The following is a 25,751-nucleotide window of genomic DNA, read 5'->3' as shown; positions in this document are numbered from 1 at the left end:
GTTCGGGACGGGTTTTGCTCACCCCGAACCCGCCCCGAACCGAATTTTTTAATATTCGACCCGACCCGATATTATGTAAATCATACCCGACTCGACTCAACCCGAAATTAATAAAAATATTATTTTTTAAATATAAATATTTAAAAATATCATTATATAAATATATATATATAATTAATTAATTAAAAAATAATTTTTTAATAATATCGAGTCGGGTAAAGTTGAATTTTAGGCATACCCGAATTCAACCCGAACCTGATCCGAAATTCGAAATTCAAATGAAAAAACCCGATCTTATAAGATCGAGTCGGACCGAAACTTATCGGGGACGGGCTTGATTGCCGTCCCTGGTTTTGATACGTTAAGTCGGTTTAAACCGATTTCGCTCACCCTTACAAAAGAGGTTAGAGAAAGTCCTTTGCTGGGAGCAAAATATGGACCAATTTCAGGGGGTTTTTCAAATGGAATGACTGCAAATTTAGTCAGAACACTCAAGTTCCTCCCTGCATGGTTTATCTTGCCTTTGACTTTCTTTCCATATGTCATTTGAGAACTACAAATAACGAGATTGGCAGATTCTAAAGCCCTTCACTGGCTAGTGCAAACTTTGTACCAATCATTTCAAAACAAAGCACCCAAACTTAGTAAATCGCCCAATCCTTGAAGTACTTATAAAATGCCAACTACCCACCAATCGTCCCTTCTCAAAAGTACTATTACTACAGCCTTTGTTTATATGCGGTGGACGCTGGGGTCTGGGCTCCCATTTGTCCTTCCAATATTGGACCTTGATTTTGATTCAAGGGTAGGCATTCAAATCCTATAAGACCATTATGGCCTAATTCTCTCACCATTGTCTTCTGTGGAACAAAAGGGGATCCCTCTTTTAGGGATTCTACAACAAAAAGTGTTCCTAATTGGAAGGACAGTGTGCATATTCTCATTTTGATTCTTGATCTTCAATCATGCCTTCCTTTTCCTTTCACTAATTTAATCAAAGATCACTTTACTTGTACTGCTGTTTTTGTGAATAACCAGATCATTTACTTGCATATAATTTCATTGACACAACCACATTAAGTTGAATTTAAAACCTAAGAATGCCAATATGTTTCAATGGAATTTACTACCTAATTACCACTAAAGTAAAGATTTCGTTGGTTTATTGTTTCACTTGAATGATCAATTACGTCCAAATGAAAGCGATGTTCATAGTTATAATTAAGAGTGATAACAGTTTGGATCAAATCGAATCCAATTTAATTTTTTTAAATAATATATAAAATTATTAATTTATAAAATTTGATTCAAATCAAAATTTAATTTTTATACAATTCAAACTAAATCAAATATTACCGATTTAGTTTAGTTTAACAATTTTTAAAAAAATTTTTTATATATTATTTTAACATAATTTTTAATATATTTAAATAGATTTAGGTATAAAATAATTATTTTTATTTTATAAAAAATTATAATAATATAAAAGTTAATAAAATATATAATTCGGTTTAGTTTTTTTTATTTTTTATATTTTAATTTGAAGTTCAATTTAAATCTAATATATATATATATTTAATATTCAAATTTAATTAGAATCAAATAAAAAAAACAATCAAAATTGAATCAAACATTATAATTCTAAATTAATTTTTTATTTTCTCAATTTTTTCTAACTCCTAATTATAACCATTTCTGCTTGTGTATGAATAAAAGGGGTTATTCACCTTAAGGAGTGATGAAGGGGTAAAGGCATAATAAGTTGCATTTTGCAAGCATGGAATGCAGTTGCAAGTTGGCATAGGGTCCTACTTTTTTAATTATTAAGTGATATATATTCCAACCGTCCAAGCAGAAAGTGAAGGGCAGCATTGTTTAAAGGTTATTCAATGCCTCTTCCACAGTTCAAATCATATATAAATGAGAAGAATTTTAGTAATAATTAAAATCGTTCAACTCAAGTTCACCTTGTTCTTTTTACTGAAAGTTATAAAAGAAGAATAAACATTGAAACATAACAAGCTTAAATGAACAGTTGAAAAAAAATTTTTTGGAGAATTTGATCGAGAAGTTAATTGCAACTATACTTATGATTATGTTTGTTTGTCATAAAATCGGTTAGTCTTAGAGATCATAAATTTAGTAATTTTTATATTTATTTATATAAAATATTAATAATTTATATATTTATGTCATATTTTATATAATAATTACATGTTATGATTTTTTTTTTTTGTTGAAAATCCATTGTCTAAATTCCACCTTTGAGCATAAAGAAGATGCTCAAGAATCCGAAAATCAAATTACATCCATCCATAAAATAATACATACAAGGAAAGCTTATATTGGCTAAATTAATTCTTATGTAGGACCAAGCAATGGCACAAATCATATAATAAATGAGTGCAAACAGAGAGCATCTGATTACTATATGCACCTAACTTTTTGGCTAGTCACAAGTCAATGTATTATGGACCAATTATAATGCTAGGCCAGTGCTAACACATTGGATCCGATTTTAAATGACACACTTTTATAATCTTTCTTCATCTTTGTTTCCTCCTCTGACAGAACTTAGACACAGAATAAATGGGGCATCACTGGATTTGGATTCAAAGAGACTTAATTAGGTAAAAAAAAAAAAAAAATCTGATATGTAAAGTTATATTTTTAATATGCAATATTTGGGTTAAAGAGTCTGAAACAACACCTTTATTATTTGTTTTTTAACTAAGGATATGATCCAGATCAAGAGCTAGGCCTCTGGTTTCAGTCATGATATATAATTGCATTAATTTTATAGGATTTTCCCTTTGATGATTGTTTCCACGGAAATTTACATCATATTGAATAATTAATGTCCGTCGCTCCATCCTCAAATAATTGTTCATTCTCAAAATTTGCACCATGTAATTATGAAATACAAATGCCACCAAACTTAATTTATTTGACAATCGAGGACGATTCTTCTAAACAATTATGACAGAATTTGACATGTTCTAAAAAAGAAATTAAATTGGATCAATTGTGTAAAAAAATTTGTATTAAACTAAAAAATAATAATTTTGTATAAACGAACGAATATAAATAAAAATTATGTTTATGATTTGTTTATTTATTTTTAAAAATATTCAAAATCGATTCATATTTGATAAAAATATTGTTCATTACATTTGAATTCAATTCATTCAAATGATAAGATATACACGTTAGAGTTATATTCAATTTGTTTAAATTAAATAAATTTATTAATTAATATTGAACAAACATATTTAAATATATATATATTAATATATTCATAAACAATAAATAAATATATTCATGAACAATAAACTAATTATTATCAAACAAATTTACATAAAAAATAACAGTAAATAGATTGAAAGTTAAACTTGTTTGTAATGAGTTAAAAAAATAAGTTGAGTGAATGAAAGTGATAAGATAATAAAATTAGCCTAAAAAATAAAAATAAAAATTTATTATCATTATTAAATAATAAATAAATAAAAATAGTTTTTTAATGAATGAGCTTTAAATAATTTTTAAATGAGTTTGTTTATAAATATAAACAAATCAAACAAACTTTTGTTTGTATTAAATTTATTTAATAAACGAATATAAAAATATTATTTAATATCATATGTTAAATTTAATAAATTAGCATAATCAAATATAAATCAAATATGTTTATTATCGATTCATCAAAATTTTTATTCAATTACACTCCCATAGTCATATTCACTAGCATCCCTTGAAGCTTAATTTCGCAGGCATGACTACTAATTATCATTAGTAAAAAAAAAAAATTACAACTTATATTTTATTTATATTTTCTTTATATATATATATAAAGTTGAAACGACATGGTAGATAGCATTAAATTTCTTAGTTGGTACTCATAGCCATAGCAATTATGGCTTTTGAAACCAATGCCCTTAAGTAACTCTCTACCAATGCAAAGTGGAGACCAAGAAAAATTGAATGCAAAAAATTTTGGAAGATGAAGTTTCATAATGGGAATCGAGATCCCAAAAAGATTAGTTTATTAATTGAAACATCATTTGAATACCAAGTTTCATTCTCCTCTCTAAAAATTACAAACTCATTATAATCTTATTTTGCAGGCAATGACCAAGAATGTTAGTAGTAATTAAAAAAAATAAAATTTTGGGAGGCTTTGATTCAAGCATTTTGAAAGTGAAATGGAAGTGAAAGTTATTGTTTTTTATAACATAACACAAATATGATGAAAGAAATAACATGATTTATAAATTTAATAATAATTATATATGTTTAATGAAATTTTAAAAATATATTTTATATTTTCGTATTACCATAAATTATAATATGTGATTTTTGTATAAAATATAATAATTATATATATGTTTTAAAAAATTAAAAATATATATTTTATATTTTTATATCGATATAAATTATATCGTGTGATTTTTGTATAAAACATAATATAAATATATAAATTTTAATAGTTTATATAATATAAAAACACAAATCATGAAATATATACGTACCATATCAAAGGGTTTAAAATGGGTTTAAACTTTTTGAAAATCAGAGAAAAGTAGTGATAGTCTTATAGAAGAAATAAAAATTGGGCAATAATTAGATTAACCACTCTTGCCAAATAAAGTGCAATTACTTGGTGCTTTAGGCTTTTGAAAGCTCGTTTATGCTGATTCAACAACTCTTAGCCTAGGTTCTTTGCTTTTCTTTTATGATTATGAATTTCGCATAAACCTACTTTAGACTAGCCCACTATAGGAAATGAAATAATCAATAACACACAAACTAGATTAGGTGCTAAGGTTTTAATTTAACACCCTCAAATTTTCTTAGCATTAAAAGATATATGGAAAATTGGACAAGGACGTTGAAATTAGATAATCCATTGCCCCTTTTTTGGAAAAAAAAAAGAAAAAGAGTGAAGTTGCTCTTCCCATTGCCGAAAGGGCTATCGTCTTTTTTATTGGTAATGAGTTCTAAGACTCTGATTAATATATTTTCTTCTCTATTTAAATAAATTTATTTTACGTCAAATTTAATAAATTTATAAAACATTATCTTTTCATAATATTTTAATAAATTTAAATTTAAATAATAAAAAATATTTTATATCACTTAAATCGGACGTCCGTTAATAATCCAACAAAAGGAAAATTATTTGATTGCATATTGGACATCTTAATTTCATTTCTGATTCTTCTTTTTCCATAATTTGAGAATATAATTGGTGGCGTGGGGAATCTTTTCCTTTGTTTCAAAGTTACTATTGATCAGTAATTTGAACAAAAGATACATAACCTTGACTAATTCGATGGTTATAAATTTAAAGCACAAAATTAATCACTACAAGTAAATTGAGTTGGGTATTAAAAACAAATCTGGCTCTGTCTATTACGTTCTCAATACGTCTTTAATCATTGTTTAAATGTGTCGGTTTCGCAATTTATAATTGAGTCTCACATATATGAAAAATATTGAAAAAAAAGTCAATCATGGAAAATAATCATTATTATGATCCTAATATCACGGATCTAAAGAGGAGTCTTGAATCTCACATCGAATATAAAATAAAATCATTGAAATATATAAGAGTTTACATCATCTTTTTTTTGTGAAACACTTTTTGTAAGATAAAATCGTAAGATCAAGAGATTAGAACGAATAATACTTTACAAAAATATAAATCATAACAAATAAATTGATCTGAGACATCGAATAAATAAATATTCGAATTTCAAAATCGCGCGAATTCTAAATTTAACTTTCGACTCATGACACTAACACATCTATCATTAGGAAAATATAATATAACTACTTATCACAAAAAACTATAGATATAATTTAAGCAATATCTTTAATTAAATTATAGTGAGATTTATTCTTCATTTGGATAATCAATAAAAAAAAATTTTCTCATTATACCATTATATTATGTTGGAACTAAATTTCTTTTCATCCACAATTCAAATGAAACTTTTTAAGTCAATTGGATTGAAAAAAAAATGTGTGCCACCATTATAGAAATCCCTTTTAATTTTTATTCTTTTTACAAATTATTTTAATAAAATCACTTTTTGAGAGGAAATAAAAGCACATATATTTTTCTCTTAACGTAAATTAAAATAAACTGTGAATTATTCGTTGAATCAATTAATATATTATTAAAATTAATATTTAAAATTTATAAATTTAAAAGAATTTAAATACGTAATATTTTTTTAATTAGGAATATAATAAGATATAAAAATTTAAAAATAAATTAAAAAATATAAGATAAGATTTAAGTGGTGAAGAAGGTGGGTGGAATCGGAGAGGTGCTTCGTGATGAAGTTATCTATAAAATATTAGGGAGGAAATTGGCCAGAAGTTTTTCATATAGTAATGAAGTTGGAAAAAGCAAACATCCAATTCAACACGTCTCTTGACGTATTATCTTATCATCTTATGTTTGTATATATTTTGAACATGAAATTGAGAAGACCGTACGTCAATGGTTTGATTGCGACTTTGCAAAATTCATTCCAACTTTAATACCAAAAAAAAAATAAAAAATCAGAAGAAGGTCTAAATTTTTTATATTTGACTGTTGACCTAGATCTCCCCAAATTGCCCATCTAGTTTAACACAAATTACCATTTCTGACTTGAGCAATTTTGGTATTCTATGACTCTTCTGCTCAAATAAATATGATTGTTTTAGGTTAAAATATGTCATAAGTTTTTTTTTTTTTAATTTTAAGAATTTAATTCCTTTAATATTATTTAAAGGAATTTAAATTTTATAATATTAATTTTTAATAATATTAATTTAATCATTAATAATTTATAAGAATTAAATTTTTTTAAAAAAATAATATTATAATGAGTAAAATCTTTTTAAAATAATATTACAAGAACTAAATTCTTAAAAATAAAAAATTACAATGACTTATAACATATTTGAACATTTTTCTTATAATTAAGTATTCAATTAAATATAGGAATGAAAAGGAAAATATCCTCGAAATGTCATGAATCTTCCAAAGATTTTCTTAGCTTGATGCCGTATTTTGAGCATATGCTAAGGTTTGGAAATTAAATTTTTTAAATATTATTTTTTATAAATGATTATATAAATTAATTAAATTAAATTAATTCAAATTAAATTTTTATGTACAAAATTTTATAAAAATTTTTATTGTCTTGAAGTACAAGCACAACGTCCCAAGGGCCCATCAACACTTTGGGGATTCTTGTTATATTATATGGTCACTATCTTCTTTAGACCTTTGTCTACCTTTCCTTCACCGTGGGGTTTTTTTTTGGCCTCTCACCCACTTATTTTCTTTTTTTTTTTTTTAACCTAAACTTTCTCCACCTTTTGAAAACTCATAATAATATTATTAAATTTGGAAATTCACACTTAAAAATAGACCTACTCATAAGTTAGATTAGAGTTAGTATGATTGAATTTGATATGATATTGTAATATTTTAAATAAATTTAGGTTTGATTTGATTTGTTTAATTTTATTTTTTATTCAAATTTATTCTTACATGTAATAATAAAGTCAAAACTCATTCAAAATATTGATATTTAAAAATAAGAAAAATAATTTTTTTATTTTTTTATAAATTATAAATTTAATTAATTTAATTAAATTTATAAATCATTTAAGTTTAGATTCAATTTAATTTTGTTGAATATAATTTAAAATTAAATTATTATTTTGTATAAAAATATATATTTTATTATATTATAAGTAATAAAATAAACCGATTTTATCTATTATAAAAAATAAACAAATAAATTTTGTCTGATAAAAAATATTTTTCATTTTTTGAATCAAGTCAAGACCTTAAATGATAAAACTTAAGTTCAATTTTATTTTTTGATCGAGTCTTATTTATTTATTTTAATTTATTTAATAAGCTTAATATTCATATTTAAACATTTCAAAATTTTATATAAGCTTTTACAAATTTTAGATAAGCTTTTACGTTCGGACGCATTACTTGATCTACGAGCATGTCTACTTAAAAACCTCATTAAATTTAACATCCATTGAAGGTTGGAGAATTGCAAAGCATTCAGCTCAATCTCTTTCTAGCAAAAAAAAAAAAAAAAAACTATCCTATTAACTTATAAAAAAATGAAAATTTTTATTAAATTGGAAATGATTTCAATCTCCTCCAAGGTTTGTCAGTATTTCTTTCACTAGATGCATAAAAAATAATTTTTTCTGGAAATTTTATAATATCATAGCTTTATTATTATTTTTTAAAAATACAGATCATGTGATTCATTGTTTAGAGACTATCCTTCAACTTAAACTCGATTTAAAAAAAAAAAGTATTTTTTTTTGATGAATTGATTTGGTTTTTTTGACCATGCAACTCATATTCACATTTTACAGTTAAAAAACTGTAATGATCATACGGATACACCATTAGAGTGAAGCTCTGCTCTTGTCAAGCCATGATTCAAACCAAAATTTGCCAATGTTTATTTTATCCAAGAATCTCTTTAGAAAAACGTGGTTTCTTTTCTTTCCTATAATACAACTTGTTTCCTACTGAACTACCAAATGTAACAATGAGGAATTGAGAATCTTAAAGTAAAAACTAAACTACTAAATGTTCCCTTCATGGGATGACTACTCTGACCTTCACCAGAAGAAGTTCCTTAGTTTAAATAAAAAAAATAAAAAAAAACCAAATTTTTAGTACTAGCTTTTTTTGTAAGGGTTTGGAGGGCCCCTTTTATAATCTGTTTTAACTGAAAAGAAAAATAAAAAATGGGATGAATAAATAATATTGACTCTTGAGTCTTGAGTGGGGTCTTAAGTCACCAAGCTGAATATTTTAGTACTATTTCAACAAATTTTTTTTTTCAGATACACAATCAAGTAAGAAATTTTATTGACATTTCCCAGTTTGATGACCTTTCCCAAATACATTTCTAACCCCAATTTGTCATTTTTCTATGCCTACTTCTAGCCAAATATTATTGTATTGGAATGTATATTTGAAATATTTTTTGGTTAGAAATACCAAAATAGAAGTTCACAAACTACTTGCCAAGAACAAGGGCTTTGTTGAATTTTCCATGCAAAAACAAGGGTAGTTGTAATTTTTTTTTTCATTTGAAAAAAAAAAAATTTTGCTTTTTAAAGAAGAAATTATGCATTTATTGTTGAGTTATATATTAAGATTTAAGAATGTAATTTTTTATTAAGAAAAACATTAATTTGACAATTTTTTATAACCAATTGTGCTCTAAAGAAAAATGTTGTCAGATTTTAAAATGTGAAAATAGAAAAAGAAAGAAGATTTGACTTGATTTTGATTTTTTTTGGGTTATCACTGATACGCTCTCCAGCAGCTATGTGCACCGACGGACAAAGCAAGCATTGTCGAGAAGAGTTTTCTCTCTCTTCTTTCTGCTACAATCCGACGTCACAGTCCGCGCTGGCAAAGATTCCTTCTTTTTTCTTGGCTCTAGCGTAAAATTTTCCTGAGAAACAATCACTATTATCATGTTTTTTGGTTTCTTCATCTAAATCTGGTACTAAACCTTGTTGGGTCTTTTTTTGGGGGGGGGGGGAAGTTATGGGATGTTCTAGTTCAAAGTTAGATGATCTCCAGGTGGTTGCGCTTTGTCGGGAAAGATGTGCTTTTTTAGATGAAGCGATTCAGCAACGTTTTGCCTTAGCGGAAGCTCATGTTGCTTACACTGCTTCTTTGAAGTTATTTGGTCAGTCTTTGAATGATTTCGTCGAGCATGATTTTGGAACTTCTTCAGGGGCGTTGCCTCCTTTACCTCCGTCCCCTAATAAGCTTAAAAGCAAAGCGGTGGATCCAGTTCAAGTTGGATCAAGTTCACCCAAAAAAGGTGCTATTTCTCACCACCATTCCCATTCGAATTCTGGGTCTCATCTTCACTTCTTTCCTGATTCAGATGAAGATGACTCTGGCGGGTCTTTGCACCATTCAGATCATTCTTCTCCTTTGCACGATGCTGGTGGGGGTCATATAGACTATATGCACCAAAACTATCACGATTTTGGAGCTTTTGGAACTGGGTCTTTTCCAGATGGGTTTATGCATATGAAATATATGAAGAAGCAACCAACGCCGTCTATTGTTTATGAGCAAAGGCCTATGAATCCAGAGACAGTTTACATGGGTGAAGGTTCATCTTCATCTTCTTCTTATCCTTACTCTTTTGTAAGTAATAATAATCCTAGTTCCAGTTCATACCCTTATCCGGGTTACCAAAATTCTGGTGGTTTTAGTAATTATTCTTCTTATTCGGCGCCTGGTTATGAGTCTTCACAGCAACCGTCATCGGTGGCCGCGGGGTCATCCTCGAAACCGCCGCCTCCACCCTCACCTCCGAGAGCTTCAGCTTGGGATTTCTTGAACCCTTTCGAGAGTTATGAAAACTATTATCGTCCGTCTACGCCGAGTCGGGATTCGAGGGAGGTGAGAGAAGAGGAAGGGATCCCTGATTTGGAAGATGAGGATTATCGACATGAAGTAGTTAAAGAAGTGCAAGGGGATCAGAAATTTGTTGATAGCAGGGGTTATTCGAAGTCCCCAGTTGAACATGAGTTTGGGAAAGCTGTTAGTAGTGAAGCAGAGGCTTCGCTTTATCAGACTAGGCCGAGTGTTGGGATGGAAACTGATGGGGTGGAATATGATGTTCATGTGGTGGATAAGAAAGTTGTGGATGATGAGAGAGCTGAGGAGCGCGGTAACGGGTCACGAGGCGCTCCAAGGAATGTTTTTGAGGTGGTTAGAGAGATAAAGGTTCAGTTTGTGAGAGCTTCCGAATCAGGGAGTGAAATTGCCAAGTTGCTTGAGGTGGGAACACTTCCTTATCGGCGCAAACATGGTAAGGATTTTCATTATCTTTTACTGGATTATTGTGTCATTGATTTGTCTATTTTCTTGATCTATAAAAATTTTCTGAATGTACATCATTCGTGGATTGGAAAGTTCTGATTTTTGCTATATATATATATATATATATATATATATATATATATATATATATATGGGTTTTTTTATTTGCAGCTTGATTAGATTGTTTTTTTTTTTTTTCAATAAAATTTGGGTTTTCTCTAACAGTAATACTAACTGTGGGTTTTGGGGATCTTTGTGAAACAGTTTCCAAGATGTTGCATGTAGTTTCTCCTTCATTATCAATAGTATCATCTAAGACTGCTGGGTCTTCATCTTCGGCTGACAACACTGATCCAGCTTTTCTAGACTTCAACGAAGAATTGGCCAGGAAACCAAAAAACCTTTCGTCTACTTTGCAGAAGTTATATCTTTGGGAAAAGAAACTCTACAATGAAGTAAAGGTATATTGTGTCTTGATGATGTATTGCTCGTTGTTGAACTTGGTATCTGTTTCTGCCCAACCCTTTACCCATCTTCTCTTTAGAATTTCAGATTCATGATTATCTAAAAATGCTGTAAGGACTACTTGATTCTTGACTATTGGTATTGGTTTTACATTTGGTTCTTTTAATTTCAGTGTATTGTTTTAGAATATGTTCGATTATCTATTATTATATACCTGCCCATGTTTTAGCTTAATTTGATATATATCTCATTAAGAAACTGTTTCTCTGAAAGTTACTGCTCTCAGATATTCACCTTTGAAGGGTTCATGTTGTTGCATCATGGATAACGTAATAGTGGTTTATATTTAAAATTATGTCGTTTCTGCATCCATTTTAGGAATACCTTGTGATCGTCATGACTTGGTTTTCTGGTGGCATTGCAATGGCTTAGTAATGGCCAGGGTTAAGAGCAGTTGTGCCTTTTCTTTTTTGTAGCTCCGTAACCTTTCCGATCCTCTTTAACTAGAAGTTTCTGATGCAATGCAGGCTGAGGAGAAGATGCGGTTAGCTTATGACAGGAAAAGCCGCAAGTTGAAGCGACTAGATGAAAGGGGTGCTGAAGCTAACAAAATTGATTCAACGCGGAATATAATCAGGAACCTATCCACAAAGATAAGAATTGCAATTCAAGCTGTTGACAAGATATCCATGACAATTAATAAGATCAGGGATGAGGAGCTATGGCCACTGCTCAATGAACTGATTGAAGGGTATTATTTCTTCTTGTTTAACTCTTTGCATTTTCCTATCTCATTCTGCATTCTCCACTGACATTGCTCTTTAGTCTTAACTTCTTAAATGAGTATTTTGCTCGTAGCTGACATAATTTTGTCTTACTTTTGGCCTTGCTATTTGATTCAGTTTATTTGATTTCTTTAATTAGCATCTTTAATCAGATTATTTGTTGCTGTCTTTATTGGTTGCATAATGACATTTCTTTGGCATATTTTAGTAGTTATTATTATTATTTTTATATGAATCTCTTGTCCTTGCTGATTATTATGTAGATATGCTGTCGAAACTTGTAACTCGGTGTACGGTCAAGAGTGTTGAGAGGTGGATGTCAATGTCTGGTACTGGCCTGAGAGGTCTTAAAAGGGTTTGAGTGGTTAAAGAAAGTAAAAAAAAGAGCTAGCAAACCTGCCTCCAGTCAAAAGATTCTTCTACAGTTGTTACTTATAAGGATACATGCTGTTAGATCATGCTTTTCTTTTCCTCTTTTTCTTTCTCTTTATGTGGATTCTTGAAATATTGGCATCAAATTTTTGACGGATTTGGCCTATATGTATAGTTTCTATCTTGGGAAGATTATTCATTTGAGTTTCAGGTTCATTGCTTGAGATTCTATACCTATTACTGAAAGGATTTTTTCTTTTTTGGTACATTTTTCTTCCCGGTTCTGCTTTGCTGGAATTAGAAGACAAATAGTTAAACCAGTTACTAGATTTATGTGCATTGAGCAATAATATGCTGTTAATGAAGGTCTTAGCTGTTGTGTTTGGGAACATAGATTTGAGATAATGTCTTTCAATTTGGTGTGTTATGTAAATAGTTCTGATAAATGTAGTCAATATATTTAATATTATAAGATTCAAATACCTGTGTTTTTGATGTATACAGATAGTATGCTAAAGAGTGACTTTGAAAGCAACTTCTCAATTGAGTATTTCAAATGCACCTTTGAACACTATATAGTGTATAATTTACAGGACAAACCAAGCTCAAATACACTTTTGTGAGATCATGTTCACAAATGTAATATGGGTAGACTTAATTAACTGCTTTTGAAGACATTTTATTAAAGTTGGTTATAAGTTGCTATATGAATCAAGGCCTCAGAAGTAAAGCAAACCTTCTTTGGCTGCAAGAAGTGTATGATTTCTGTGGTATTAAATTGCTTTCCAACTGAATCTCTTGCATGCTTTTCTATCTGCTTTTTCTAACTTGATTTTTTTTGTCGTTTTTCATGGTTTTCATTTCCTTGATTGTACTGAATTTGCAATTTTTTATCACTCCAAAACTAAAACTTATTGTTTACAATTATCTTTTTTACGATTTTCTTATGTCATTTCCTTGTAATTTGTTTTCAGGTTAAACAGAATGTGGAAATGTATGCTTGAAAGCCATCGTAGTCAGTGCCAGGTGATTAGAGAAGCCAAAAGTTTAGGTTCTATTGGATCTGGCAAAAAGCTCAATGATGATCATCTTAAGGCTACATTGCAGCTTGAGCGTGAACTTATTAGTTGGACGATAGGGTTCTCTAGTTGGATAGGTGCCCAGAAGGGTTATATCAGGGCTTTGAATAATTGGCTTCTTAAATGTCTTCACTATGAACCTGAAGTAACAGATGATGGAATAGCTCCGTTCTCGCCTAGTAGGGTAGATGCACCCCCCATATTCGTAATATGTAATCAGTGGTCACAAGCAATGGATAGAATATCTGAAAGGGAGGTGGTTGAATCTATGGGAATTTTTGTCAAGAATGTTCTCCAGCTTTGGGAACAAGACAAGTCAAAAATGCATCGGAGAATGATGGCCAACAAGGATTTAGAGAGAAAAGCTAGGAGTTTGGATAGAGAGGATCAAAAGTTACAGAAAGAGATCCAAGCATTGGATAAGAAAATTGTTTTGGTCTCTGGAGATGGAAGTAGTCTCTCAGTAGCTGGACATGTGTATCAGAGTGAGACTAGCAACAGTAGTTTGCAGGGGAGCTTGCAACGCATTTTTGAGGCGATGGAAAGGTTCACTTCTGAGTCCTCCAAAGTCTACAAGGAGCTTTTGCAACGTGTCAAAGAAGGGATTACTCCAGAGCACGAGAGAGTATCATAGGGCTGTAAAATGAAATGAATTATGCCTTTGGATTGATGATCTAGTTTACAGTATGCAGTCTGTTGCCCTTTGAGAAATGAAGCTTAGTGGTGGGCTATAGACGGTCCGGAAACGGACGACTTGGCTGGTTGCTTGTCTATTAGGGAGGACTTTGCTATGAATCGGATGATGGGGGAAACAAGATTGGAGCAAGCCTTAGCATTGTTAATGTTGAGGTAATGATTAACCATCTGCCTCTGACAAGAATAGTTTCAGATGGCCTACGCAGAAGGTAAGAGATCAGGAGGAGCAAGTGGCTAGGTGTTGCAAATTGCAAAGCTTTCCAACTGATTTTTTGCATTTGCTCATTCGGCGGTGATGAGAAGGGAGAATAATTCATGGTGTCCAAAATCCTACTCGAAGTGCAACTCATTGTTTTCTATCAACTAGTTGGCATAGAGCAGCATCCATTGAAAAAAATCGGCCATGCTTCTGCAAAAGAAACCAGCGCATGTGGCCAAACCATCGGAGTAAGCAGATTCTCCATCAGTTTTGCATGATTAAGAGTTTTGAATGTAGGTTTTTTTGAGCATTTTAGAGTGATGTTAGTCATACGAATACCCACAATCAAATGTTGTACTATACTGCAATTTTCTCTTCCATTTGGAATTAAATTACATCAATTTTTGTATAGACGACAGTTCAGACAGCCTGCAAATAGAAATGAGAAGTTTGCCTGCCTTTAACTATTGTCTACGTTTATTTTTTATTTTAGATTTGACATTTTAAAATATAATATTATGATATAATATGAATATGATATGAATAAATATAAATAAGATATAAAAATAAAATACGAAAATAATTCGATTTAAAATTATAATAATAATTATATATAAATTTAATAAAATAAAAAAATATATTTTATATTTTGATATCAATATAAATTTTAATATATAATTTTTATGTAAAATATGATATAAATATATAAATTATATTTTTACTTACAATAGTAACTCTACACTATTACTGTTAACATCTTGATTAGGACAGTTGGGTGTGAAGTCCCAACCATGCAGTAGAAGATACGAGGAATTGGTCAAGGTCTAGCTGATATGATACTACATTTGATTCAATGTTTTTGAAAAAAACTGTACCCAAATTGACAAAGTTACAGCATCTTGTAGTACAGATTCACTGTCACGAATTTTGACAGCTGAACTCTGTCTGAACTACAACTGTAACTGCATGATTAATGCAGAAAAGAAAATCCAGGAAGAATTACCCAAAAAATTCCAACCCAGAAAGAAAATGAATTAACCGCGAATCCCACATTGAGGAATGCTAGGGACAGTCGTCCCACCAACTAGGTTCATATACTCGAGATTTTAAATGTCACGTCTTTTGATTCTTGCAACACAAAACCGATGACTTAAACCAATAACTTAGGGGTCGTTTGATATTTGATAATGTTATGTGTTTTATATTTTATGTTTTAAAAATTTTTGTTTTATTTTTAATATATTAAATTTAAAAATATGTTTGGATAAAATATTTTTATTTAAAAAAATGAAAACAAAAACATAATGATTAAAGTTTTTAGATTCTATTTGTTATTAATAATATAATAATATTTACTAATATATTATTTATTTATTAATATATTATTTTAATATATTATTTATGAATATTATATTGATTAATATAATATAATATAATATATTAATAATATATTATTAAAATAAATATATTAATAATATAATAACTTACTAATATAATATATTATTAATAAATAATATAATATATTATACAATAAATAATACATTAATAATATATTAATATATTATTAATAATATATGATATTAATATAAATAATATATTAATAAATATTATAAATAATATTATATTAATATAATAAGTATTATATTAATAATAAATCATATAATAAATATTATATTACTAATATATTAATAAATTATTAATAATACATTATATTAACATAAATAATATTTTAATAAATATTATATTGATATTATATTAATAAATATTATCAATAATAGTAATAATATATTATTAATATTGTCATAATGTCTAGAGTCGGAGATCTATTGTTAGACATGGACTTGAAGGAATCACCGCCAATCTTTTTTTATCTAGGTGCGATTGGCCACCTAAAGAATCTATCCTTTCAGGGAACACCTAAGTTTAAAGGTTCCTAAAAGAATAGGTTCGGGTCTACTAACCAGAACAGGGTTTGGGAGTTCGATTACGTGTGAGGAAGGTTATAGCACCCTCACAACGCCCATCAAAAGATGTACCAGCTTAATTTTGTGTTATCCAATAAGCCTTAAAATTTTATCAAATAATTAATTATTAAAAATTATTCTCAATTAACTCTAATACTTTTAGCAAAAAATTAAAAAAATTCTCTCACCTCAAGAGTATGCAAAAAAATTACTGTTTCACTTGCAGAGGCTCCATCGTCGGATTATTTAACATTAAAAAAAATTCAAAAGAAATAAAAAGGAAAAAAATGATTGCTTTTGTACAAGGGAAAATTTATACCTTTAACTTTTTCCTAAAATATTTCTTTTGAAAACTTTAGTTTCGAGAAAAATTGATACTTTCAACTTTTCCTTAAAAAAAATCCTTTTTTTTTTGAAAATTTATTTTAAAGGAAAATTGATACTTTCAACTTTTTCTCAAAAATATTTTTTTTGGAAACTTTAATTTCGAGAAAAATTGATACTTTCAACTTTTCCTCAAAAAAAAAAATTTTTTTTGAAAATTTATTCTTAAGGAAAATTGATACTTTCAACTTTTTCCTAAAAATATATTTTTTGAAATTTTTAATTTCGATAAAAATTGATACTTTCAACTTTTCCTCAAAAAAACCTTTTTGAAAATTTATTCTTAAGGAAAATTGATACTTTCAACTTTTCTCCAAAAATATTTTTTTTTAGATTTTATTTAAAGAAAATAAAATAATAAAACAAAATAAAATAAAAATAAAAAATAAAGAAAAGTAAAACAAAAATAAAAATAAAATAAAGATAAAAATAAAAGAATATTAAATAAACATAATCTAATAATAATAATAAATAAATAAATAAAAATATATAAAAAAAACCTGGTACGGCTCGACTAACGGCTCGGCTCGGCTTAAAGAAGAGAAACGGCTCGGAGAACGCGGCTCGAAAAGGCAAATCATGCGCGGGTTGACGCTTAGGTCAGGTTGAATTTTGGCAAAACACGCGGATCTTCTGGGTTACTTAACGCAGAAACGACGTCGTTTTAGGAGGGTATATAAGGCTGATTCTTTCATTTTTTCAGCAGACTGAGCCTCCTCCCTCTCTCTCTTCGTTCCTCTTCTCCTCTTTTTCTCTAGAATACCCGAAAAACTCCGGTTGAATATTCACCGAATTCTAAAAATTTTTGTTAGAATCTAGATTTTTTACCGGAAGTTTGTCGAAAAACTGATCAGTTTCTAGAAATGTTACCGAAAACTAGGAAGTTGGCCGAAAAATTCAAACTTGGCCGGAATAATTGTTGAAAAATTTAACTTTCGTCGAAAAATTTAACTTTCGTCGAAAAATTCAATCGAAATCTGGAATTTTCCAAAAATTCTCAGAACAAAAAATCGTAAAAATTCTTCGAAAATTTTTGCTAATTCATAGAGCTATTCTAAACGCACTAGAACCTTCCTAGCCTTTAAATCTTCTTTATGTCTCTTTTTCTCTCAACCAGTACTCTTTTTTCTTCTGCTTTTTGTGTGTTTTTCCTTTGATCCTGAGGGTCCTTTTATAAGGATTGATCAGAAGAGTTTCTGATCAATTCCAACTCCTCTTTGGATCAGGATTCAATCATTGAATCCAATATGGACTCTAATTGAATCTCAATCCAATCTTTAGCTAAATAAATAAAAAAAATAAAAAAATAAAAAAATCAAATAAAAATATTAACGAAAATAAATCAGATAAACCAGAAAATTAACAGATAAATTAAAATTAAATAATAGATAAATTATAACATATAATCAGATAAATATATATAAATATTAACAGAAAAAAAATAATAAGGATATATATATTAATAAATAGTAGTAATAAATAAATAATAAATACATAAGATAAAAATAAAAAAAATATAAAAAAAACAAGAACAATAATAAAAATATAAATAAAATAAAAATGAAAAATACAAAAATAAAATAAAAAAAGAAAATGGGCTTACCCATTTGGACCATGCCTAATTGATCCGGGCTTGGATCAAATTGGGTGTCTACAGTTGCCCCTCTTTGCATATTTTTTGTGAAACAGAAATTGCACAAAGATGTAGACACCCAATCAAGACTCAACTCGATATTTGATCAAAACTCCTCTAAGCAGAGGCTCAGCGACTTTTGAAAAACATAAACAAAGCTCCTATAATCAGAGGCTCAACGACTTTGAAAAAATAAATAAAGCTCATTTAATCAGAAAAATAAATAAAGCTCATTTAATCAGAGGCTCAACGACTTTGGAAAATAAATAAAGCTGCTCTAATCAAAGGCTCAACGATTTTTGAAAAATAAATAAAGCTCCTCTAATCAAAGGCTCAACGACTTTTGAAAATAAAAAAAGCTCCTTTAAACAGAGGCAATTTTTTGTTTTGTTTTTTTTTTTAATTTGATCAAAGCTCCTTTAAGCAGATGCTCAACAACTTTGAAAAATAAATAGCTCCTCTAAATAGAGGCACCACGAATTTGAAAAGTAAATTACTCCTCTAAACAGAGGCAACGAAACTTTGGAAAGTAAATTGCTCCTTGACAATCATGTCCAAAGGAGTGAAAAATTATGTTTGAAGGAATTTCAGGAGATTATGCACAAATGCCTTATAAATCAACCCCGATACCAAGAGACATCCTATTTCAAGGATTAGGAACTTACTTGACAAGCTTTTTTTTTTCTTAATTTTGAAAATGTCTTCACATCTATCTCCTCTATGTGGGATTTTGGAATACCCCTACTTCTTAAATTTATGTAGTATATGCTATGCAATGTATATGAAATTCCATGCATGTTATGCAAATGTTGGCTAATTAACTCCTATTTAGTTTGTGGTACTCAAGCTTTTTAAGCTCTTTTTTTAGGCCCTGAACCCTTTGATTCTTCAAAAACTAGATTACACTGCTTTTTTTAAGATCGAACCAGTGTAGCTCTCAATCACCTCTTTCGCTCGTATTCTTTCTGTAAAAAAATTTCCTTTCAAATTCAATGTCCTTATCGAAAACTGAACATCTCGATTCTGCCTTTATCACTTTTGACTTATTCAATGTAATGTAAAAATCTTTCATGCTGTTACTCATTCATCAATCATTATTTCAAACTCAAAAAGTAAGAATGCATTTGCACATTTCTTTCATTGTAGGATATTAAGAAGAAAAGAATAAGAAAGTCAAGAAACAGTCACCAAAAAAGACACAAAGAGTGAAATAGAATGTCTTTTATTAGCAAAATGTTGGTAAATTTTGACCAATAGAGAATTACAAGGATAAGTGTGGGGACAAAGCCCAAAATGAACAATCTGATAATCATGATAACACATCTCAAGATTTTTTTTGAAAATCCAACCCTCTGATGTATTTAACAACTTGGGGCTCCTTCGAATTTGCTAGTCTCCATGTCAGCGGATTTTTAAATTTGATGCCGTATTCTTCTTATCTAAGCTGCCTTTTCAGGTTTTTAACTTAGACACCCCCTATGACTCAAACCACCCTTTTAGGGTTTTCGCCTTGAGTTCTCCTTTTTCATTCACTTTTTTTCTTTTTTCATTTTTTCATTTTTTTCATTTTTTTATTTTTTCATTTTTTCATTTTTTTCTTTAAGCATAGTATATTTCTTCACAGCATCAGAATTTATAGGATGAGGTAAATCATTTTCATCCATCTCAGTCAGTATCAATGCTCCATCTGAGAAAGCCTGTTTCATCACATACGGCCCTTCCCAATTCGGAGTCTATTTTTCTCTACATCGTGTTAGATTGAGAGAATTCTTTTCAAGACCAACTCTCTTTCTCGAAAGCAACGGGGTTGAATTTTTTTATCATGAGCCCTCATCATTCTTTTTTGATATAACTGACCATGGCACAGTGCAGTCAATCATTTTTCTTCTATGAAATTTAACTGCTCATAGCGTTCTTGAATTCATTCAGCTTCTTTCAACTCAACTTCTTTTAGAATCCTCAAGGAGGGGATCTCTACTTCCACTGGTAGTATAGCTTCCATCCCATAAATAAAAAAAAATGGGGTTGCCCCAGTAGAGGTGTGAACTGACGTTCGATATGCATGTAATGCAAATGGCAACTTCTCATGCCAATCTTTATAAGTCTCGATCATTTTTTCTAAAATTTTTTTTATGTTCTTATTGGCTGCCTCAACTGTCCCATTCATTTTTGGATAGTATGGTATCAAGTTATGATGCCTGATCTTGTATTGGGCATATATTTCTTGCATCATCTTACTATTTAAATTCTTGGCATTGTCTGAAATAATTCTCTTTGAAAGTCTATATCTACAGATGATCTCTCTCTTTATGAACTTACAAACCACAGAGCGTGTCACACTTGCATATGATGCTGTCTCTACCCATTTTGTGAAGTAATCTATCATCACAAAAATGAATCTGTGCCCGTTAGAAGCCTTTGGGGTGATTGGACCAATGACATCCATGTCCCACATTGAGAATGGCCATGGTGGTGCCATAACATGTAAAGCAGATGACGGAATATGGATCTTATCAGCATATATCTGACATTTATGACATTTACGAATATAATCAATACAATCATTTTCCATTGTCAACCAGTAATATCCTGCTCTTATGATCTGTCTTGTCATCATATGTCCACTAGTAGGTGCTTCAAATATTCCATCATGTACCTTTTTAATGATTTTCCTCGCTTCAGTTTTATTTACGCACTTCAATAATACTTGATCCCGACTTTTTTTGTATAGAACATCCCCATCTAGGAAAAAGCTCATAGCCAATCTTCGGATGACCCTTTTATCATTTTTTATTACTTGAACTGGGTAGTACTGATCCTTAATATACTGTAAGATGTCATAATACCAGGGCTTTCCATCTCTTTCTTCTTCTACATTAGAATAATAAGCTGATATATCCTTAACATCTAACTTGATGGATTGAATATCAGTATTAATTTGAATCATTACAGCCAGAGTAGCTAATGCATCAGCAATCAAATTTTTTTCTCGAGGTAAATGGTCAAACTGGATATCTTCAAATTATTTCGTCAACTCTAAAATATACTTATGATATGGAACGAGTTTTGAGTTTCTTGTCTCTCATTTCCCTTTCAATTGGTATATAACTAGAGTTGAGTCTTCGAACACTTTTAATGCTCTCACTCCTCTATCTATAGCAGCTGCAAGCCTATGACACATGTTTCATATTCAACAACATTATTTTTACAGTTAAAATTTAACCTTGCTGTTACAGGGTAATATTGTTCTTTTGAAGAGATCAGAATTGCTCTAATTTCATGTCTCAAGGCATTGACAGCTCCATCAAAATACATTCTCTAGCATTTTTCTCTATGCTCTTCTTTCTCCAATTGAGAAATAGTCATTAGGTCTTCATAAGGGAATTCCAACTTCATTGGCTCATATTCTTTAGTAGTACTGTTTGTAAGAAATTTCGCTATAGCGCCCCCTTTTATTACTTTTTGGCTCACGTATATAATATCATATTTCGAGAGCATTACTTGTCATCTAGCAATTCTTCCAGACAAAGAAGGCTTTTCAAAGATATACTTAATTGGATCCAATTTTGTTATGAGTCATGTGGTATGATAGAGCATATACTGTCTGAGTCTTTTGACAGTCCACGCTAATGCACAACAAATTTTCTCCAATGAAGAATACTTTGATTCATACTCCGTGAACTTTTTACTCAGATAGTAAATAGCTCTCTCCTTTTGGCTAGACTCATCTTATTGCTCCAGCACACCTCATTGAATTTTCGTATACTGTTAAGTACAGAATTAAAGGTTTCTCTGGAACAAGTGGTGCCAACACTGGAGGGTTTGACAAGTATTGCTTAATTTTATCAAACGCTTATTGGCATTCTTCATTCCATTTTTCAGGATTATTTTACGAATAAGCTTAAATATGGGATCACATTTGTAAGTAAGTTAAGAGATAAATCGAGAAATGTAGTTTAATCTCCCCAGAAAACCTTGAACTTCCTTTGGTGTGCTAAGAGGTGACAAATTCTGAATGGCCTGTATCTTATCTAGATCGACTTCAATTCCTCTTTCACTAATCACAAAGCCTAGCAACTTCTCTGACTTTACCTCAAAGGTGCACTTGACTGGGTTTAATTTGAGTTGGAATTTTTTCAACCTTTCAAATAACTTTTTGAGGCTGGTGACATGATCTTCATTCATATAAGACTTTGCAATCATATTGTCTACATACACCTTGATCTCTTTGTGCATCATGTCATGGAAGAGTGTTACCATGGCCTTTTGATATGTTGCTCCAGCATTCTTTAACCCAAAAGACATGACCTTGTAACAAAAAGTTCTTCACATAGTCATGAAAATGGTCTTTTTCATATCATCTGTAGCTATTTTTATTTGATTATACCCTGAAAAACCATCAATAAAGGAGAAAATCGAATGCTTAGTCGTGTTATCTACCAGTGTATCGATATGAGGCAAAAAAAATTATCTTTTGGGCTAGTCTTATTTAAGTCCCGATAGTTTACATGTATTTGTACCTTTTCATCCTTCTTAGAAAACTAAGACTATATTGGCTACTCACTCTGGATACTTAACCACTTGTAGAAAACTTACATTAAATTGTTTCTTCATCTCTTCTTTAATCTTTAGTAGCATTTCGAGTTTCATCCGTCTCAGTTTCTACTGAACTGGCTTACATTCTGGCTTTAGAGGTAATCTGTGCTCCACTATCTCCGTGCTCAACCCTAGCATATCCTAGTAAGACCAAGCAAATACATCTACAAATTCTCAAAGTAGGTCTACCAATCATTGTCTATCTCTTGATGAAAATGAAGTACCCATTCTGACATCTTTCTTATTTTCTTCATCTCTAAAATTCACTAAGTCAACTATCTCTTGATGAGGCTCAATTGGCTTATTTTCTTGTTCAATCATTGTCATTAGGTCCGGAGGCATAACATATTCCTCAGAATTCTCTTTATTGTCAAGTTCATTAGTGTTAATTGAATTTTTAAAGCTAACCTCTTTATTGTTATCATGATTATCTTCATGTTCATTTAAAGACCTGAAATTGGATGAAATGGGATATGTTGGCAAGATGTGCTTGAAAAGATGGAAATAATGAAAACACAAGAAGAAATGAATGAAAATACATCCTTCATATTTTTTATTAAAAATAATAAAAGATAAATGACCCAAACAAGAAAGATCACCCTAATGCCTTGAGTAATAGCTATTGGGATGTTACAATTACATTGTATTAGTCTCAAAAGTCACAGGCATCTCGATGGCACTCAAATTATTCAGCTCATAATCTGACGGACAAAGGTGAACCCATTTTTCTTGATTAAACCCCACTTCATTTTCAACAGCATTAATGGTTAACTAGGTAAAAGTGTTTTCCACACTTTTTTTTGTATCTGGATACATGAATCCTTCAAGTCTGAAAGTCTTATACAGGTGTGAGATAACCATTAGTCTTGCTGTCTTTCCTATTGACCTTCTTTTAACCTCCCATTCTGTCATCTCATAGCCTAGGCCTAATCTGTCACTATTATCTATCACCGTCGGAGGTTCTTTTATTTTTTACAAGTTTTTGCCCAGCCCCAGTCTTAGATACCAGCCCTTATTGATGACTTAGCTCATTAATATCCTTGAAAAGGACTGGCTTTTAAATCTTTCACCTATAGAATTAACCAATTCAAAATATCGATATGAGCATTCTAATACTTCTTCGGTAGCCTCTACATATGGAGTATTCAATGGTTGGGTCACTAGCATGTTTTTCTCCTTGACTACCACTACTAATTGACCTTCTACATTAAACTTGATCTTCTGGTGCAAAGTAGAGGGCACAACTCCTGTCATATGAATCCACGGCCTTCCTAATAGACAGCTGTAGGATGAAGAGATATCCATCACTTGAAACTTTACATTGAAAGTGCATAGCCCAATTTGTAAGGGTATTTTGATATCCTCCAGGACTTCTTTTCTAGTCCCATCAAAGGCTCTCATAATCATCTAATTGTCTTTCATATGGGAGTAATCAATGGGTAGCCTTACCAAAGTTGACATAGGCATGACATTGATAGCAGAGCCATTATCGATAAGGACTTTGGCTATGATATGGATCTTGCACTTGACTGTGATATACAGAACCTTGGCATTTTCTTTTCCCTCCAAAAGAATCTCATCATTGCTGAACGAAATGTGATTCGACATGACTAAATTTCCAGCCAGGTGATTCACATATTCAACAGATACATTATGTGCCACGTATGCCTGATTCAACACTTTCAACAGGGTATTTTGGTGTGGCTCTGAGTTTAGCAGCAATGATAGTAATGAGATTCAGGCTAGCATTTTATTCAACTGTTCAACAACTGAATACTCACTATATTTTATCAGCTTCAGAAATTCACAAACCTCTCTTTTTGATACCGATTTCAGATGATCTTTTTTAGGATTATTTCGTTCCTCTCTTTCTTTAGCCTTCTCTAACATTTTTGAAGTGTAGCACCTTTCACTTCGGGTAATACCTTCTACACCAGTTATGTTAGAAGCGTCAACTTTGAAGACATCTTCTTCTTGCCCCTAAACTACAATGTCACAACCATATCTCTAAGGTACAACCTTATCATCTTTGTATAAAAAAAGAGTTGAGACTTTAAAAGTTACTGGTCTGGGGATGAGTTTTTCTATGATTGAGTTTGGCTTGTTCTCACACTAAATTGTCACTAGCTTTGGAAACGATTTTGCAGGCTTATCCGTCATGGACACCTTAACACTTTTTAAGTCTTCTCTTCTTTCATAGACCTCCATCTGATGTGAATCCAAGAGTTTTTGCACCTCTTAGTGAAACTGCTCACAGGTTTCAATGGAATGGCCTATTACCCCATTATGATACTTACAACTAGTACCAGCTATATATGTTCCATGATAGCTATGTGAACTTACTAGTTGTATCATGTCAGCTCTCCGTAAAACATCGAACAGTTGGCTGAGAGGTGTCTTAATATATATCATTTTTTTCTTCAAATGATGCTCCTGTTCTTCACTTAGAGCATTCATATTATGGTTCGACAAGAAATTGCCACTAACATTCGGTGCAGTCACTTATCCCGTATCAAAGCAAATCATTCCATCCTTGATCAACCGTTGCACTTTGTGTTTTAGGGTGGTGTAATTTTTGGTGGAGTGGCCAACAATCTCATAATGGTAGTCACAGTGGGCTGTGAGATCGTACCATTTAGGGTAAGGTGGCTTGAGGGGTTTCAATTTAC

General features: G+C 30.4%; 1 protein-coding gene across 6 annotated transcripts; it reads left to right on the top strand.

Annotated features, from left to right (window-relative positions):
* The first annotated feature begins 9,391 nt into the window (after window positions 1-9,391).
* On the top strand, window positions 9,392-14,969 carry LOC111282591 (uncharacterized). 6 transcript variants are annotated; one of them, XM_089761312.1, is made up of 7 exons: window positions 9,392-9,504; window positions 9,609-9,893; window positions 9,960-10,228; window positions 10,340-10,898; window positions 11,174-11,370; window positions 11,902-12,125; window positions 13,506-14,969. In XM_089761312.1, the coding sequence occupies exons 2-7, from the start codon at window positions 9,611-9,613 to the stop codon at window positions 14,242-14,244; spliced, it is 2,271 nt and encodes a 756-aa protein (XP_089617438.1). In that variant the 5' UTR covers window positions 9,392-9,504; window positions 9,609-9,610; the 3' UTR covers window positions 14,245-14,969. The 6 variants fall into 6 exon arrangements, with proteins under 6 accessions (XP_089617438.1, XP_089617436.1, XP_089617435.1 ...); XM_089761310.1 differs by having other exon boundaries at window positions 9,960-10,898; XM_089761309.1 differs by having other exon boundaries at window positions 9,609-10,898.
* Window positions 14,970-25,751: the final 10,782 nt, after the last annotated feature.

This window comes from Durio zibethinus, chromosome 5 (assembly GCF_047325235.1).
Source record: "Durio zibethinus cultivar Kanyao isolate XHJ-2024 chromosome 5, ASM4732523v1, whole genome shotgun sequence".
NCBI classification, from domain to species: Eukaryota; Viridiplantae; Streptophyta; class Magnoliopsida; order Malvales; family Malvaceae; genus Durio; species Durio zibethinus.
Note: the sequence above shows the minus strand (reverse complement) of the source record. Positions and strands in the feature narration are given on the sequence as shown.

What these genes read in the sequence shown, in the direction of transcription:
- LOC111282591 (XM_089761309.1), top strand. Translation starts at nt 9,611, where the DNA reads ATGGGATGTTCTAGTTCAAAGTTAGATGATCTCCAGGTGGTTGCGCTT. An exon ending in AACTCTACAATGAAGTAAAG is followed by an intron (nt 11,371 to 11,901) that starts GTATATTGTGTC and finishes GATGCAATGCAG; the next exon opens with GCTGAGGAGAAGATGCGGTT. An exon ending in CTCAATGAACTGATTGAAGG is followed by an intron (nt 12,126 to 13,505) that starts GTATTATTTCTT and finishes ATTTGTTTTCAG; the next exon opens with GTTAAACAGAATGTGGAAAT.